This window comes from Lutra lutra, chromosome 9, assembly GCF_902655055.1.
Source record: "Lutra lutra chromosome 9, mLutLut1.2, whole genome shotgun sequence".
NCBI lineage: Eukaryota > Metazoa > Chordata > Mammalia > Carnivora > Mustelidae > Lutra > Lutra lutra.
In genome coordinates, this window is record NC_062286.1 from 120661255 (window position 1) to 120680577 (window position 19323).

Here is a 19323-nt window from a genome sequence, read left to right on the forward strand (position 1 = left end):
TTGGACAGCACAGCTCTAGAACCCATGACTCCCAGTGTGGCCTGCAGAATGGAGGCACCGAGTCACCTGCAGCTTGTCTGCCATGCAGAATCTCAGGCCTTTCACCCCAGACTTGCTGAGTCAGAATCCAAATTTTACCTACCGTGATCTGCATGCACATTAGAATTACCTGAGGAACTTTTACAACAGATGCCCACCTATGGCAGTTAATATAGAACTTTGGGGAGACAGGGCCCAAACAAGTGGTATTTCTAAAAAAGTGTCCCAGGTAATTATGTATTTCCCAAACCTTCCCACTCTAAAGAGTCACACAAGAGGTGCTTGCTAAACACCAGGCCCCGCTCCTATTGACCTGGAATCTTCAGAGAGGTGCTCAAGTATCAGATTCGAACAGCTCCCCAGGTGACTCTTGCCATCAGGCGTGTTTGTAAGATGGCCCCGCCAGGATGGACTGGGATGGAAGGGACAGAAAAGACACACAATTCAGAACATTATTAACACTGTTGAAAGGAATCAGCTGAGCCAGCTGCAGTGAAGTCCTCAACCAAATGCCAGCTAATAGAGAATTCTATTTCTTCAATTCTAAGCCTTTTTTTTTTTTTAGATTTTTTTTTTATTTATTTGACAGAGAGATCACAAGTAGGCTGAGAGACAGGCGGGGGCGGGGGGAAGCAGGTTCCCCACCGAGCAGAGAGCCAACTTGGGGCTTGATCCCAGGACCCTGAGCTCATGACCTGAGCCAAAGGCAGAGGCCCAACCCACTGAGCCGCCCAGGTGCCCCCTAAGCCTCATTTTCCTATACACTGTAAGGTTTCTGAAGTCAGAATGTATCTAATTTAACAATTAATGTGTAGATGGAAGCAGTGTTTCTCAACTCCTGTCCCATGCCCGCCAAGCTCATGTTAAATCGATGACGTGTGTACGCAATTGCTAAACTGCTCTCCCATAAACCTTCCTGTTTTCTACAAATATGTGGCGGACCGAGAATCAGGAAACCTCAATTTTAACTAGTCCTATTTTTGTAAGCTTATCTCCTGGCTTTAATTATTATCTTCAGACTAATAACACTTCCTCTAGCCTGAACTCCAGCTCCGTACTTTCATCCTTTATGCCTTTCCTCCCTTCCTCATTCCTGACTTAACACACGCCAGGCAAGAGAAATGCAAACACAGTAGACAGTGCCACCACCCAGAAGGAGTCCCCACCCAGCCAGGGTGACAGTTAACACTAGTGTAGTGAGTACGGTGGAGTCCAGAGCAGGTGAAAGGAGCTGAGCCTGGCGAAGTTCTAGGCCTGTTTTGCAGAAGGGGTGGTGCTTGCATTAAATCTGGAGGTCACCACAAAATGAGCAGAAAAGCACGTTTTATTAAAAAGATGAGGTATGATGAACCCTGGTAGTGTGCATACAGGTGCTCATTACACCATTCTTTTACCTTTTTGATGTGTTTGAAATTTTCATAATAATAGTGGGGAGAGAAAGATGAGACGGGATGCTACCACATGGGTGAACCCTGAGGACATTATGCTAAGTGAAGTAAGCCAGTCACAAAAGAATAAAACCCATATGATTCTACTCACATGGGATACTCAGAGTATTCAAATTCACAGAGGCAGAAAGGAGAAGGTGGTGGTTACCAGGGGCTAGGAAGAGGCTGAGGGAAGAGTAAGGGTTTAATGGGTACAAGAGCTTCAGTTTGGGAAGATGGAAGAAATTCTGGAGGTGGGTGGTGGGGACAGTAGCTCAAAAATGTGAATGGACTGCAGACCACTAAAATGTGCACTTAAAAGTGGTATTTGATGTTATGTATATTGTACAATGAAAAAAAATGAAATCTAAATGTTCTGATGTATAAGGAGGCCTAAAATATATTGTTCAGTGAAAAAATAGTGTATGCAGTGTAACTTCCATTGTGTAAAGAAAATACGTAGGTGCCTGTATATGCAAACATAACGTCTGGAAGGACACCCAATAAACTATTAACAAAGTTTTCCTGTGGGACAGGGAGTGGGCCAGGACAGGAAAGGGGCCTTCTATTTACTTCAACCACTTATGTGCAGTTTTATGAGTTTCTGAAATGAGTATGTACTGCTTTTATAATGAAAGCCACAAAAGTGTATGATCTGTCTGGCAGCCCATGCAGTCTTCCCATCTCTAGAGGCTGAAACAGTGACTGATTTGCCTTTGTTCCTACATCCAGCACCCCACAAGGACTCAATAAATACTAGTAGTTGAATGATCTGACCATATTCTATCGTGCCCTCTTTTCTAAGCACTAGGCAAACTGCTGGGCATAGTCATTCCTATTGCCAAGTCAGTGAAGATGAGGAAATAAATTCTAAGCCGTAATGGTAGGGTAGTGACAATGTCCCCTGAAGGTTCCCTCAGAGTTTCTCATCAAAAGTCTTTCTGTGTAAGTGATGAATCCCTGAATTCCACTCCAGAAACCAATACTACACTGGGTGTCCACTAATGAAAATTTAAATTTAAAATAAATAAATAAATAAATAAATAAATAAATAAATAAATGGTCTTTGTTGGGGAAAGCCAATGTTCTGCTTAAGTCTTGGCAAATGCTCTTACCTCATCATATCCCAAGATTGCTGCATAGAAATTATTTGTCATAAGGATCATGTTCTTCTTCAGGATATAAGAATTAACCTACAGAAACAAAATGAGAAAAACAAAAGTATGAAAAAAGGGGGAGAAAAACAAAAATTATTTTTGCCTCTAAACTATCATAGACTCTTAGTAAAAAAACAAAGAGAGAAGGCCCCAAACAGGTCAAACTGCTGGTTCCATTTCCCTGATCTGCCAGGACTCTCCCCAATTTGACAGCTTCTTTAGGTTTTGATCCCAAATTACACAAAGCAGTAACTCAGTTTAACGAGCTGAGCCCCAAGTACATGTCAGGCTTTGTGCTAGACCCTACAGAACACAAAGTGTAAGACATGGTTTCTTAGCTGAAGGAGCACACAGTCTAGTATGGCAAAACAAACATGTAAAAAATAATTAAACTGTAATTATGTTGCCTCAAATTCTATCCTAAAAGTGGTGAGCAATAAATGAATTTTAGTACAAATGATCTCTGCTCTGGGAGCAGGCGAAGAGTTCTCCAGGAGGTAACACTTAGGTGGACCTTGGAGAAGCAAGGACATTCTAGACCAAGAGAGCAAGGTGTGCTAAGGTAGAGGCAGGAAAGGACATGTTTGGGAAGTGCCAGGGAAGGTGAATGGGCAGGAACACTGGAGAGGTATGCTGGGACCAGGTTAGGAAACATCTAAGGGTTACTCAAAGAAGCTTGTGGTGGTAAAAGACAGAAGGAAGTTGTCAGGAGATGTGAAGAGGAGGCAGAGAGGCAGGACCCTAAGTGAGATGCTGAGGAGAATGGGGAGCCTCCGAGGCTATGAAGAGAAGAGAAGAGAATAAGCCAGGCTAAAGTAGTAAGACTGTTAATCTTTTTTTTTTTTTTAAGATTTTATTTATTTATTTGACAGAGAGAGATCACAGAGAGACAGGCAAAGAGGGAGGAGAAAGCAGACTCCCTGCTGAGCAGAGAGCCCGATGCGGGGCTCGATCCCAGGACCCTGGGATCATGACCTGAGTCAAAGGCAGAGGCTTTAACCCACTGAGCCACCCAGGTCCCCAGTAAGACTGTTAATCTTAAGAGACTGTTTTGAAATATAATTCCAGGGAGACCATGGACTCCCAGGTAGAACTTCTCTCAGAGAACAGCCAGGTGGGCCTTCAGAGTCTGGACTATAGAGTTCAGTCAACACCTTCAGTAGGGTAAAACTCTGACCTCCAGACCTTTAGGACTATGCTTAAAAGCCCAGGCCATGTTTCATTCCTCTCTGGGATCCCAGCAGAAAGTCTGGTTTGTAATGTACAGGACATAAGGAAGGACTCACTGGATATTTAAACTGACAGGTTTTAGAAACAACCAAGTTATTAGGAACATTATGTGGAGGATAGGCTTTGTCCTTAACAACTCGGACTATAACCACGCCACTGTCATCCCCTCCGTTTACTGAGGACCCAGTATGGCCCATGTGCTTTATGGCTATCCTCGCCTCTAGCTCACTGAACTCAGAGGGCAGGTGTGCTTCAGTCACATTTTTATGGACACAGAAAACAGCCGCAGGCAGGTGAAGTAACTGGCCCCAGGTCCCATAGCAAATTAGTGAGAAAGCGGAGACCAGCATCCAGCTCAGTCTGAGTCCAAAGTCCATGTGCCTTCTGTTCCATCAGCTTCCTGCCTCCAGAAGGATGATTTTACTTTGTATCATATACCAAAGACTGAATGATTTAATCCTGTGGTTCATAACTGGTCTCTGAAGAAGAGCAGAAAGGAGTAGTGAAAGGACCTGGGTTCGGTCAGACAACCTGGTTCAAGTTCTAATTCTGCTGTATACAGAGGATGTGATATTGGGCAAGTCAAATAATCTATTTCCTTGCTTTTCAAATGCACTACACACAGTGCTGGTTTACACAGCAATCGAATTAGCATGCATTCATTCATTAATTCAACAGTGTATGCTGAAAGCCTCCGTAAGCTGTAACATGCTCTGCAAATGCAATGAATTATGAGTAAGTAATACCTTCTGGTTTGTTTACAGAAAACCAAAACCAGTTCCAATAGTCAGGGATAATTTTCAAAAAGGAAGAGAGAACAGCCCAGCTCAAGACTGGAAAATGTGAGATTGGATGCAGCTGGTGGTACAATCCATGACCTTTCCCCCCTACCTTCAACCCAGGCCAAATCAGACCTCCAGCCTTTATGTTCCTAGAGCTCTGTCCACACTCTTCCTCCTGAATGCACAACACGGTTTAGAGCCATGGATGTACCTGTCTCTCCCACTAGTCTGTAAGCTACTCAAAGGTCATAAGGAACTCTGATAAACCTTCCACCCCCAACAGACACCTGGTCCAGGGCGTGGCCCAGAGCAGGACCTGAGACTGGCATGCCGATGACTGAATCCTTACAAGGGCCTGAGTGCCACGCCTAACATGTTCTATCCGATGACACCCTTTTGTTTCCCCTTTTTTGCTGCTTGAATACCTTGCACGTTTCTGAAATTTCAACAACAGATATTGCCTAACTTGGTACTACACCGTCTTCCAGAATGGCCCGGGGTGAAATGCAGAGTCAGGAAACAAGCCAGAGACAGAGTTCATTCCTTCTGAAGCGCGATGATGGGACTACAACCCAGACCTGCTGAGAGCCATTCTGGGGCTCTCCCTACTCCCGTACAAGTTATTCTTCTCATCCTGCAAGAAGAATCAGAGCCACAAACGGACGTCAGAGACATCACAGAAAGGCAAGAGCATCTCTCAGAGGCAACCAGGCACTGAACCTGCTTAGCACACTTAGTTTATGTGTTGCATCTACCTAGTAAGCTTAGAGCTGGAAGGGTCTTCAGAGATCAACTAGTTCAATCCCTCCGAAGAAATGGTGAACTGAGACCCAAAAAGGGGTAAGGAACTTGCCAGAGGTCACCCAGAAAGATCCTGGAGGGCCAGGATCGGAACCTGATTCTAGACAAGTGCTTTACCTGCTTCACCATCTGTAGGACATTTCTAGAGATCAGCAACACATTAATCTGCAAACCTCAGTTTCCAGCAAGGTCCAGTAACATACAAACACACTTTCTCCTCTTGGGATGCACCTACATTCTGGCTGGCTATGACCCCAGAAGAATGGAAAGCAAGGGGAGAATTCCCTATGAGCAAGGCTCTACCACCTCTGGTCCTATAGTCTAACTCTAGTGACCTGTAAACTGCCTCTCCCTCTCCCCTCTAGCTGAGAGATGGCAAGCAGCCACAGCCAGGAATGGCTTTCAGATATCATCACCCAGGCTGGATTAGATCATGAAAAAGGCCCTTCCTGGAACAGGGTGGAAGCTCGATCAGTGCAGACACATGATCTGCATGCAACAGGTGAGGGTGAGTGAGAACAGCTTCCTGAACTACGGGACTCACCCCACTGGGCCCTCCTAGCCAGCCCAGCGGCCAAGGGGAGCTGGATATTCCCGCACTTAAACTTTTGTTTGTTGACCTGCAGGTTCTGTGTCCCCACTGCCAGATGATTCTGGACGGAGCACCCTACTCGTGATGAATACACGGATGGACAAACCGAATGAGAAACTCCTCCCAGATAGTGTTGGGCTGTTCTCTCAGTAAACTCTTATCCTTTCCATAATGCTTTGCTTTTCATAAAAACCCATACATACAGCACCACCACAAGGAAAAGGTTCCTTTTATATCAGTTACTCATATTTTCCCATTTATTTAAGCTATTAAAATTCATGCAGATATTTTATAAGCCATCAGGATTTGGTGACTGGTATTACTGAATGTTTAATAATAAACTAAACAGAAGAAATCAGAGGGTTAAATGATGACTGCAATTCCTGTAATGACTTAATTAAATTTTTATTGAGTACATAAACTATGATGTCATTTCTAGCCAACCATGGGTCTGCTTTCCCAGCATGTCACAGGGCGGGAGCACTCAATAGGAGGCTAGGCTAAATGAGCAGCGAGTCTCAGCTGAAATGGGGAGGGGAGCAAGGCTCATGTAACACACTCAATAAATTATCCGTTCATTTTTAAACAAAGTCCATGAGTTATAATATATTTGCCATGCACTTTTTATGACATAATAAAAATGTTACCTTAAGGATTACTTAACACATACTACAAATGTTATAGCAGAGGCAGGCACAAGGGGCAAAGAAAACAAACACGAGCAGGCCAGGGACGGGTCCTGGAGTTGACGTCCCAGGGGGAACAGCATAGTATATTAAAAAGGGAATGCCAAAAAGGGGGTGGGGAGATACAAGAGTTCAGGGTTACTAATCAGCAGATTAATGAATGAGACAACCAACAGGGAACACAAGTAAAACAATAATGAATCTCGCAAGGCACATGTTTAATTAATATAGTATTCTCGAGGAGGAATATTAGCTTTTAAAGAGAAGCCAGTTCATTTGAGGCCAAGTCACTGCCCTCTTCCCCCTTTTTGCTGTTGCTACTCTTAAAGATGTTTCTGTGACTGTTTAACAGAGGAACCAGATTATGTGGATGGAGAGAGTGATGGAGGATCGAGTTTAAACTCCTCCATGAGCTCTACACGGTTCTCTGTGATCTGTTCTTGGTCATCTTTCCTGCCTCACCTCCTCCCACTTCCCCACTTTTAGCTCACCCTTCATTCACAGTAAACGATATGCAATTTTCACAAATAAGCTTGCTTTCTTATTGCTCTTAAGCATATTACTGCCAGGATTCCTTCCCCTTCTTCACCCACTGGGACGCTAACTCCTTCTTATCCTCTAAGACATAGCTTATCAATTATACCTTCTGCAAAGTCTACCCTCTCCCCAGTCTACAGTGCCCCACAAAAGTGATTTAAGTCCAGAAAGAGATCCCATAACTCACTGTTTACCAAGTGCCAAGAACTATGCTAAGAACTTCATGCATGTGAGCTCACTTAATCCTTCCCAGTGACTGAGACAGGTACTGTTACTATCCCCACTTTAGAGAAGAGGAAACTGACATTTGGGAAGCTAGGAAATAGTGGGTGAAGATGAGAATACAGAGCAGTCTGACTCCAGTGCTTATTATCTATGTTAGAACAAACACAAAAAATGATGTGGCCACCACTTCCTGTATCTACAACTTAGATTCTCTGTAGAGGTACGGCTAAGAACAACTAATAAGCTCTTTGGTAAACACAACTCAGAGAATCCCAATTGCAATGGTGGCTAGAGACAGGTCACCAGATGGGTCATCAGTGGCCAATTACTAATAGACATTAGACATCGCTAGTATAGATAAGCCCCATTCCTGGGAAAACTAGTGGGCGAAACGGTGTGATTTGGGCATGGGAGGACAGAATGGAAGAAGGCTGGTGGTGACAACACAAGAACGGATGCCCATGAAGGTAAGAGTAAGTTTTACAGCCACTGGCTTGAGACAAAGCTACTAACAGTAGTAGCCTAATAAGAATTTGTTGGAATGGGGGAGCCTGGCTGGCTCAGTCAGTGCAGCATGCGACTCTTGATCTTGGGGTTGTGACTTTGAGCCTCATATTAGGTGCAGAGATTACTCAAAAAGTACAATCTTAAATAAAAAAAAGAAAAATTATTGGAATGAATGACTAATAAAGGGTGGCTAGAGTTGCTGACTAAAGCATAAGGAATACACAAAATTCATCCTAAGGGTACAACAGTGCAAAGGATCACAGGTCAGGTCTTTCCAGCAGGCAGAAATGCCATCAGCAATGCTTTGCAGGATCACCACCACGGGCTGCAGCGACTGCACGGCGATAGGCTAATGTGCACTGAACATCAGCCAGTCTATTAAATTTAATGTTAGAAATGAGCTCACTGTGCAATATTATGCAAAACACACAGAAACAGGTGAGAGGAGACAGAGAGGAGGAGGACGTCGAGAGACCAAACACACATGCCTGCATGTAATGAGCTAACTTGCATGATGGCTAACAGATCTACTGAGGGCCTTAGAGCAATGATCACAAAATGTAACAAAATAAAATTCTGTGTGTGTGTGTGTTAGGCAGATCCAGAGAAAACTACATTAACACCAAGAAGAAAAGGAAAAATAATAAAACTTGAAAAGTTTCAATTTTTCGTTTCGATTTCTTCTTCCCTCTTTAGAGAATCATGCCGTAAGGCATATTTCAGCTGTGATGAAAAGCCAACCTAAACAAAACATGAGATAATTCTTATATCTTATTTTAATAAATCATTTTTAACTTTTAATGCACAGGGAAGCTGGCTATACTGAAATGCCTTTTTACATTATTTATTTATTTATTTACTTATTTATTTTAAAAATCCCAGTCTTGCAGCTTGGAATCTGCATATTCAAAATTTGCACAGCCTGATCATGTCTTGAAAAACAAGGTAAGTGGTTTGGCAGGCACACCTGCCGAACCACTAGCTTTAATTTCTGAATGGTTAAAAGCACAGGAGTCTTTTCCTCAGGCTTGGAAAAGAGCAAAGCAAGAGACAGATGTCCTTGAAAATTACAGTAATTTACCCACTTGACAAGACATTCCAACACATCAGTTAAGTCTGAAATCACCCTGAAAAGAGCTGATGAGGAACATTATGATCCTGGGAAGATCAAACTATCACGCTAATTTAATTTTCTTCTTTGTCAGGACGTACGGATAAGAGGAAGATAACAGCTATACTCTCGTTTTTGAAGTGTTTTATTGCATCCCAGATGGCAAGTCTCATGCATATTCTAGTTAGAAGAGTTAATATTGACTTGAAAGAGTCACTGTTTCAACAATAACACTGACAGCACAAAATTCTAAAGGAAACAATTCTGGGAGCCTCCACTGAAAATTGGAAATGATAATAATTATGATAGTGGTGACAGTAACAATGAGCATACATCATATTTGATTTGATAATGTATTCACATATACAATCTTATTTGTACTTCATGACAATAACCTTGTCCTTCTAGGAGCTCACAGACAAACTGCTACTATTGTCCTGACTCTATAAACAGGAAAACAGAAGTTCAAAAATGCTAAACGGCTTGCCCCGAAGTCACACTCTTCTTGTGACAGTGCTGTAACTTTTATCTTGGACAGCTGGTCCCTAAATCTAGTGTCTGCGCTAAAATGTCACATCTTTCTGCTTTTGATGAGTCATATTAGAAACGGAGAATCACAGAAGCAAAAAAGTTAAAATTGTTAATTTTAGTACTTTGAAAAACTAGAGTAAAATGGAAATGACTCTGAATTCTTGAAAAGTTATTCTAGAAACAAGATGAGATTCAACAAGGTCAAATACACAGCAGCATGTATAGGCTAAAATAATAAGTAACCGGATGAAGGGAGGGTTTGACTACACACATAGTCATAATAAAATCCCAGAGCAAATCTCTGATCATGAGCTGACAAATGAGAAATTATTAAGGTGGACATATGAAAAGAAACTCCATATACAAAGGTCAAAAAGTTTTCTTTCTTCTACTATTATAATAGTCAAAAGTCTTTGTTTTAGCCATCATAACAAACATGGAGAAACCAGAGAAATTTCCATGAAGAATGTCAGATAGGTATGGTCACGTTGGGTTGCCATTGGTCATAAGCCAGAGCATTCAAGATTCTGTGGACAAAAGAAACACCCAGAGAGTGTTTCATGAGTTGGCCTGGTTGCTTCCAGCATTGGTATCAATGGATCAGCAGATTTGGGGAATACTCTGATACTGCCTGAGGTGAGTATCACTCACTCCCTACATCCCTTCCTTAGGGCCTAGACCTACTCCTCCCCAACTCCAAATGAGTTGGTGGGTTGCTGGTCTTGGAAACCTGTCCCCTCATCACAGAGATGGGCAGAGAATCCTAGCTAATCAGAGTTTTGCTTCTGAACAGAGACACCCAAAGATAAAAGGCAGCTAAAGCTGGGTCATCCCAAAGAGACGTACTAAATTCCTATCACTAAACTGCAATCCCTGAGCTTCCTGGGGCCTGTTGTCAAACTCTCCTTTCCGTTCTGTGAGCACTAGTTAGCCCCCAACAAATGTTTTTGTTTGTTTAAATTAGCTGAAGTCAGTCTCTGTTGAGTGTAATCAATGGATATATTGTCATTCATCAATTCAATAAAACCTCTCCATAATAATATAATAACAACATTAGTTAGCATTTGTAGAATGTCTACCATGTGTCAGCAACTGTATTAAAAACTTTATGTATTATCTCTTTAATCTTCACAATAATCCTAAAAGGGGGGTGTCATTGTTCTCATTTTACAGAAGAGGCATCATCTTATTTTCTGTGAAGTCTTTCAAGTTCCCTAACACTTGTTGCTTTTTCCTTCACGTGGTTTTTTAATATTTCCACCAGGAAGGCATACTGTGCTATTTTAATAGTCTGTTCATAGTCTGTCCCCGTCATTCCCCGACTGCAATAGACTGTGAGCTCCTTGAGGGCAAAGATGGCGCACTGCTCAGCACATGGCATCAGAATGACTCAATACAGTATTCCCTGTCATAATTACATCTTCTATTAGTGATGTCCACCCACCTTTACTCAAGTTCCCTTGAGTACAAGGATTAAGTACGTGGATTTGGGAGTGGGTGAGCGGGCCTGTGTACACGCTGCTGCTGTTTTCATGGTTTCCAAACACTACTCTAGCCTGAAGAGGCCCAACTCCTGTCTTTCAGTGTGTCCTCACCTAGCCCCTGAAACTCCACACACCTCTCTCAAAGCAGTCTCTTCCACTGAATTATTTCAAGATCACCTCTAGTTCCATAACTATCAGGTTCCATTGTTCTAGACTTGAAGTCAAAATATTTAATACAGAAGGAGAACCTCTGACTGAACAGAGAAAGAACTTCACAAGTGTCAGGGTAAGAAAACATGAAGTGGGCAACTGGGTTTTTCCTCTCTCACTGATCATTCCCATGAGATTAAGAGCCAGCTAACTCGGGGTGCCTAGGTGGCTCAGTGGGTTAAGGCCTCTGCCTTTGGCTCGGGTCATGATCTCAGGGTCCTGGGATCAAGCCCTGCATTGGGCTCTCTGCTCAGCAGGGAGCCTGCTTCCCGCCCCCCTCTCTGCCTGCCTCTCTGCCTATTTGTGATCTCTCTCTCTCTCTGTCAAATAAATAAAATCTTAAAAAAAAAAAAAAAAGAGCCAGCTAACTCTCTGAAGTGAACAGGTTAAACATTAACAGACCTTTGATCCCTGCCTGTTCTATAACGAGTGCTACGGAAGAATAACTAGGAAACTTTTCTAAGAAATGCCCTTTTGCTTACATTTCCAAGTTTAACAAAGGGCTCATGCCCTGCTAACAAGTGCCAGTGCACAAAAGTTTTGATCAGGCTTTGGTTTTCTGTTGTTAAATACAAGATTTGGAAAGTGAAAACAGTTTCATTTATTAGTGGTCATTAATGGCCAATAATCAAGGTAGAGCCAATCAGCAAGGCAATTACGGAAGTATAATAAGCAAAGGATAATTCCATTCACACCTACTAGGGGGGCTATAATTTAAAAAAAAAAAAAGAGGAAAAGGAAAATATCAAGTGTTAGCAAAGATATAGAAAAACTGGAACTCTCAAGTGTTGCTGGTGGGACTGTAAAATAGCATAGCATTGTGAAAAATAGTTTGGTGATTTCTCACAAAGTTAAATACAGAACTACCCTATGACCTATTAATTCCATTCCTAAGTAAATACCCAAAAGAATCGAAAGCTGAGACTGGAACTGATACTTGTACACCAATGTTCACAACATCATTATTCACAATAGCTACAAGGCGGAAAAAACCTAAGCATCTATCAACAGATGAACAGATAAAATGCGGTATCTACAGGCAATGGAATAATATTCAGCCATTAAAAGAAATCAAAGTAATACATGCTATAACATGGATATACCTTGAAAACATTACACTTAATGAAGTAAGTCAGACAGAGAAGGACAAATATTGCATGATCTCCCCTTCTGTGAGGTATCCAGGATAGGCATAGAGGCTGCAAGGAGTTGGAGAGGAGAAATGAGGGAGTTCTTGTTGTGGGTGATGAAAAAATTGGTATAAATAGTAGTGACGGGTATGTAATATTATGAATGCATTTCATTCAATGCCACCAAATGGTACTCCTGTGAAGGGTTAAAATGACAAATATTACGTATATTTTACCACAATTTAAAAAAAGACAATTCCAATTACAAATGATTCTTCTCACACAAGAATTTCAATCTGTGACTTAACCATGTGTATACATTGAATCCTCCCTTAAAATACTTACCCCCTTCTAAGTAGTATTAGGAAATAACTTAATTTCCTTGCTAGACCATAAGCTGTCCAGGTGCAAAATTCTACACTGCCTTATACACATTTGCTAAGCATATACTGAGTGTCTACTATATTCAAGACATTACGGTATGCAGTGGACATAAAGGATGAACGAAACACAGTAGCTATCCGGAGAAGTCTGTGATCTCATGTGGAAGACACAACACACATAAATGAAACACCTCGCACACTGTAAAAAATGGCAACGGTGAGCCTGGGGGCTGAAAGGCTTCAGAGATGAAGCAACATTTATTATATTGGGTATTAAAGGGTGAATAGGGATTACTACTTTTCAAACGGCAAGAATGGTATGTGCAAAGCCACAGAGAGGTAAACAAATACTGCATTTGCAGAAGAAAATTTGTAACAAAAAGGCCACGAATGGGAAGCAGCAGGGGCAGAACTGGAAAAGCAGTATCTGTTTGACTGGAAATGGCCCTGAAGGCCACAAGAAGAGGTCTAGGCACAGGGGAGTTACATGGACAGATTTATTTCTGAAAATTAGCCCTAGAAGTATAAAGTATAGACCACGAAGTTGGGGGAAAGGCCAGAGCTAGGAATACTGGAGAAGGCTGCAGCGATGGCCCAGGTGAGAGTTGGTAAGGAACTGAATTAACATAAGTGACAATAGGCATAAAGAGGAAGGCAGGCCTTCCAGAGAAATGTAGGATCAGGATTTGTACATCAGGGTCAACACAATTTGATTATCAGGTGGATGCAGAGGAGAAAGGTGAGGAGGGCATGCCTTGCACATCATTAGACCTCCCTAGATACCAACTGCAAAAAGAATGCAGTAGTTATTTGTAATCATAAGCTGATGACTTTCTGACCCTGGTCACACTCAGGACAGACAACAAGTCTTATAGGGTTTTAGCAACCACGGTGCCCTCAATGTCTCCTGTGTTGTGGTAATGGAAAATCCTACTTGAACAAGATGTAATATGAGCAAGATGTGTACTTAGCTTGAGCTCGGCAGGCATCCGCGGTGGAGCAGGAGTACAGAACACCGGGGCCGAGGAGCCTGATCCCCTTTCAGTGGAAATGAATCAGTGGATATCATTCCTCTGGGTTCTACCTGCAGTCACGAGGTCTGATTGCTGTCAGCAAGATGCTGACACACCTTAGGTTTCCGGAGACACTTGCAGGCTCCCAAATGCACCACGGACCTCATGACTGCACGTATGAGCACAGGAAAGCTGCAGGCACATTGCTGCTTTCTAAGTGATTTTTTATTAAATTTAGGCAGGCTTGGGACAGTGGGAAACCATAGGATGCTTGTTCCCCATCAGTACTGGCCATCTCAAGTGCACAGACATATAAGCAGAACAGATGAAAATGGACAATTAACAAGCCAGTAAGTTCTTTGCTAGTGGAGCCTGGGCACTGTTCATTTGTCCTGGGTGCTGAGGATCTAAACATCCCAGAAGACCTGGAGGCAGCACTGTCCTTTCCCACTCAGCAAGTCCAAGACAGACATCATGCTGCCTGGAAAACATTCTCAGAGAATCCAAAATCTACCCCTTCCCAATCTTGAGGTTCCTAGCTCTTTTACCAAACAGTCCTGTCTTCTCCTTCTCTGCAGTAATGGAGAGCAAAAGAGAGGTACCACCCTAAATCATGGAATCACACAGGTTAACTGGTGACTCCAGCTGGGTAGAGGGGGTCAGATCAAAGTCTACAACCCCAAAAGGTAAAGTGGACACTTCCCTTATTCTCCATGGGTCATACACAATGCTTGTTGTTCACTGCTGTCTCCTTACTGCTTACTGCTCCAAACCACACAACTTCCCAAATACTGCCCCTGTGGTAACCTCAGAAACAGGCTGGTCCCTGCTGTGGAGATGAGGAAACAAAGGTTCAGAAAGATGAGTCAACAACTGTCAGTCTGCTCAGAGATGGTGGAGATGTTCACAGAAACACAATGTCATCTGATTCTTAGTCCAACATTCTTTTGTCTTAAGGCTCAAACAGAAGTGCTATTCGGCTGACAGAATCCTGTAGAAGTATCCTGGGAAGGGGTGAGCCTGGATTCCGGTAGAAGCTCTCCTGCTCAAGTAACGAGAAGGTCAGTGGTGAGACGAGCAGAAACGTTCAGAGTCTAAGAGTCGAGGCTACAGCAATAAACAAGAGACAATATAGGGGCCCCTGGCTGGCTCAGTTGATTGAGCATGTGACTCTTGATCTCGGGGTTGTGAGTCTGAGCCTCACACTGGATTACTTAAAAACAAAATTACTTAAAAACAAAATCCTTAAAAAAAGGAGGAGAGGGGCGCCTGGGTGGCTCAGTGGGTTAAGGCCTCTGCCTTCGGCTCGGGTCATGATCTCAGGGTCCAGGGATCGAGCCCCGCATCGGGCTCTCTGCTTGCGGGGAGCCTGCTTCCCGCCCCCCCGCCGCCTGCCTCTCTGCCTGCTTGTGACCTCTGTCTGTAAATAAATAAATAAAATCTTAAAAAAAAAAAAAAAAAAAAAAGGAGGAGAGAGAGATAATACTTGAATTCCTAGAGCTTACATTTTAGGAAGGGGAAAAGGACAAAATAAAATACATAGAATGTTAGATAGTAATTTTATTTTTTTTTAAAGATTTTATTTATTTATGAAAAGGGGAACAAGGGAGGGGAGTAGAGGGAGAGGGAAAAGCAGGCTCCCCGGTGAGGCCGATGCAGGGCTCCATCCCCAGGAGTCTAGGATCATGACCTGAGCCGAAAGCAGACGATCAACAACTGAGACACCCAGGCGCCCCGAGACAGTAATTTTAGTGCTATGTCCAAATCCTATCACTCAGGGCTCCTAAAATGAGAACTGCCCAGTGCTGTATGTATGGTATTCTGATGCGGGGCTAGGATAAGAGTCTGCTCTTGCTAAAAGCTGGCAAGCACTGATGTAAAGGAAGGAGAAATAGCTCTAAGACTGAAGCAAGGATGTTTGATGGAAGCTTTACTGTATCTTCCTGGAGGACAAGGTCACACGGTAACACCTGTATCCTCAGCCCATGGCAAGCACTGAACAACACTCTATGCAAGGGCACAGCATCGGGGGATGGTGAGGAAGGGAGAGTGGGAGGCCCCCTGCCTTCCTATGTATAGCTCTGCTCTGCACCACTGTGTCAAGTAAGAAAGAGTCAAGGGGATAGTTGAGGACAATTAATCAAGAAAATACTTTTCAGGGGCACCTGGGTGGCTCAGTGGGTTAAGCCGATGCCTTCGGCTCAGGTCATGATCCCAGGTCCTGGGTTCGAGCCCCACATTGGGCTTTCTGCTCAGCAGGGAGCCTGCTTCCTCCTCTCTCTCTGCCTGCCTCTCTGCCTACTTGTGATTTCTCTCTGTCAAATAAATAAATAAAATATTTAAAAAAAAAAAAAAGAAAGAAAATATTTTTCAGAATATGCTTACCCATATATTTAGCATAGATGTTTCGATACCTGTCAGGGCTTTTGTTTGTTTCTTTGGGTTTTTTTTGTGCCAAAACCCGGGATCGATACCTGTTAATTTTTGAAAGGACTGTGTTTACTTCATTTTGCTCTTCCCCTGGAGCTTCTTGCAAAGCAACAAAACCACTTGTTCGATGAAATCAAGCACCATTTCCCGTGTACTTAAAATGCGCCTTGCTCTGTGCCGGGCCCTGAGGAGGCTGCTCGAGGATGCCCCATGATCCTTGCACTGGAGAAATTTACTATCACGCTGGCAGAGTAAGACACGTCAAGCAGAGTGGTTCAGGAGAGTTTCCTGTGGATGGGCAGAGACTGAAGGAAAAGTTCTGCAGGCAGAAAAGATAATCACATGATGGTGAATCACAAGGAACCCTGAAGACAGGGTAAGGGGATGGTGTGTAGCCAGCAGGAGCCACTGTGGGTTTCTGTGTGAGGAGTATTTGACATAAGCAGTGTTCAAGACGATGAGCCAGGCTGTTGAATGATTTGCAAGATGCGTCTGAGATGAAGAGAGATGACAGGCAGGGGATCTGTGAACCACCCAAAAGTGAGTTGAGGTAAGAGGTCAGGACTGGCTCTGACTGTCAAGTAAGGCAGCTTAAGTCCAGAGAGTGGCTGTGGTTCCTCCTGCTCCTGTGAGGACCAGACATGTCACATGTATGGTGCCCATCACTGCCACTCAGAAAAAGAGCAGCTAAACAGATGCATCGACGCGGAGAAAGAAGTTGCTACTTTCCAGCTACGCCCCTTCCGATCTAACCGTGACCACAGGACTGTTCACCCAGCATTTTAGGGAAATGGGGAAGAGGACTGTTACAACTGCCTCGCCAATCCAGAAATACGCACGGCACATCCAACACAGCTACAACCCATGTCTACCCCTACTGTACCCCGGTGTGACGCCTTAGCTTCCAGAACTTTTTCACGTGGTCCTCCTGTCCTGAGCAGAGCCACTGCCCTCTGGTAGTGCCCAGTGCAGGGTTAAACCCACAGGAGAAAAGAGCAGACAAGGTGCCTACTTCTGGTAGGACAAAGAGTGAGGGGCCCTAACAATCTTGCCATACCCTAAGAGCCCCCCACAGGGCTACTGCAATCATTCCTTCTGCTGAAGACACAATTTACAAAAAGTCCCAGGGAAAATGCAGTTGTTACCTGGGACCATTAAAACATTACCCTATTAGCATCCATTAACAATTTAGCATGAATCAGTTTATGAGGTAAGGTAGCAGTAGAGAACTGATTCTCACTCGGATAATGAGTTAGGAACAGACTCTGTGAGTTCACTCACTCATCCGCTAACATATTTGATAAAGGCTTAGTAGGTACTAAGCACTGTGCTAGACACTAGAACACTGACTTTAAGAGAAAAGGATCAAAAGAGATCTGTGACATAGAAAGACAAATGGAGGGAATGTATGGCAGCTCTAGAGAATGGCAAAGGTGCTAGTATGATATAATGAAAAGAATAGAATGAATCAGCAGTGAGTTTTAATCTCTGCTCTGCTACTGTGACCCCAAACAAGCCATTTTTTTCTTGCCAGGACTAAGTGTCCTCCACTGGAAAAGATTAAATCAGGATCATCTTTGTGCCTGTCAAACTTCTAGGAGATTGCCGACCACTGAAGTGGCACAAAATACCAACCTTGACTGCTTTGCAGTTCTGACCAGTGTGGTCCAGCCCTGAATAGGGCTTCCTGCCATCAGCTGGAGCAGTCTGGACTTCCTTAATGAAGTTAAGGGGCGTCACCAAGTGGGATTCTTCCGCCATCCATGTCTATCAGGGCTTCAGACCAGACAACTCCAGCATGTTTTAAATTCCACACTGGTCCCCAAACCACTCTAGTCTTTCCTGGGCCTCTGAGCTGAGGATAATAGGGAAAGGGCCAGTTTTTCCAGGGTTACAGAGCTTGGAGATTAAGTTCAAAGTCTGACAAACTGCTGTTCCCTCTTGTGAATTCCACCCTGGGTTGGAAACCTGTTATCTTACGGATTTTTTTCAAGCTGGAAGAGCTCTTAAAGATAATATGGTCTAGGGTGCCTGGGTAGCTCGGTCATTGAGCATCTGCCTTCCACCTGGGTCGTGATGTCAGGGTCCTGGGATCGAGCCCCACATCGCAGGTTCCCTGCTCAGTGGGAAGCCTGCTTCTCCCTCTCCCACTGCCCCTGCTTGTATTTCCTCTCTCTCTGTCTCTCTGTCAAATAAATAAATAAAAATCTTTTTAAAAATAATTAAAAAAATAATATGGTCTAGCGGTGCTTGGGTGGCTCAGTCCATTAGGCGTCCAACTCTTGGTTTCAACTCAGGTCATGATCTCAGGCTCAGCACTAAGCAGGAAGTCCACACGGGATTCTCTCTCTCCCCCTCTCCTTTTGCCCCCCACCCCCCACCCAGCACTCTCATGTGCGTTCTCTCTCTCTCTCTCTCAATCTCTAAAAATAAATAAATAAATCTTTTAAAAAAGAGAGAGAGGGGGGCGCCTGGGTGGCTCAGTGGGTTAAAGCCTCTGCCTTTGGCTCAGGTCAAGATCCCAGGGTCCTGGGATCAAGCCCTGCATCAGGCTCTCTGCTCAGCAGGGAGCCTGCTTTCCCCTCTCTCTGTCTCTGCCTGCCTCTCTGCCTACTTGTGATCTCTGTCAAATAAATAAATAAAATCTTTAAAAAGAGAGAGAGAGAGAGAGAAATAATCTGGTCCAGGCTCTTCACCTGACCTGCTGATTAAATGGTAAAAACCAGATTTAATTCCTTACTCTTTTGACTCCAAAACTAGTGAGTGGTTTTTCAACTCTCCCATCCTCTCCTTCCTCTAAAAGGAGGAGCTTCTTTGGCAAGGCAACTTGGGGCCTAAAGCACAGCAGATGATAAACACTTTCTGTCTTTGAAAGAGAAGAGGTAGAGCCATAAATTATCTGTACTCAAAATACCAAAGACACTAGAATTCATCTGAAATCCAAAGAATCTTAGCAAAGGAGGAAAGGACAAGGATGAAAGGAGTAGTGTGGGGGACATTGAGAATGCCACTGAGTGCTTAATGGGAATGGTCTCCTACTTCCCCATA

At 43.5% G+C, this 19323-nt stretch overlaps 1 protein-coding gene across 2 annotated transcripts in view; it reads right to left on the minus strand.

Annotated features, from left to right (window-relative positions):
- The window catches only part of LOC125108918 (ubiquinol-cytochrome-c reductase complex assembly factor 1), a 96915-nt gene that overhangs the window by 8305 nt on the left and 69287 nt on the right, over nucleotides 1–19323 (minus strand). For both annotated transcript variants that reach the window (XM_047745376.1, XM_047745377.1), the window contains exon 8: nucleotides 2582–2659. In XM_047745376.1, the coding sequence (XP_047601332.1) occupies nucleotides 2582–2659 (78 nt within the window). The remainder of the gene's footprint in view (nucleotides 1–2581; nucleotides 2660–19323) is intronic.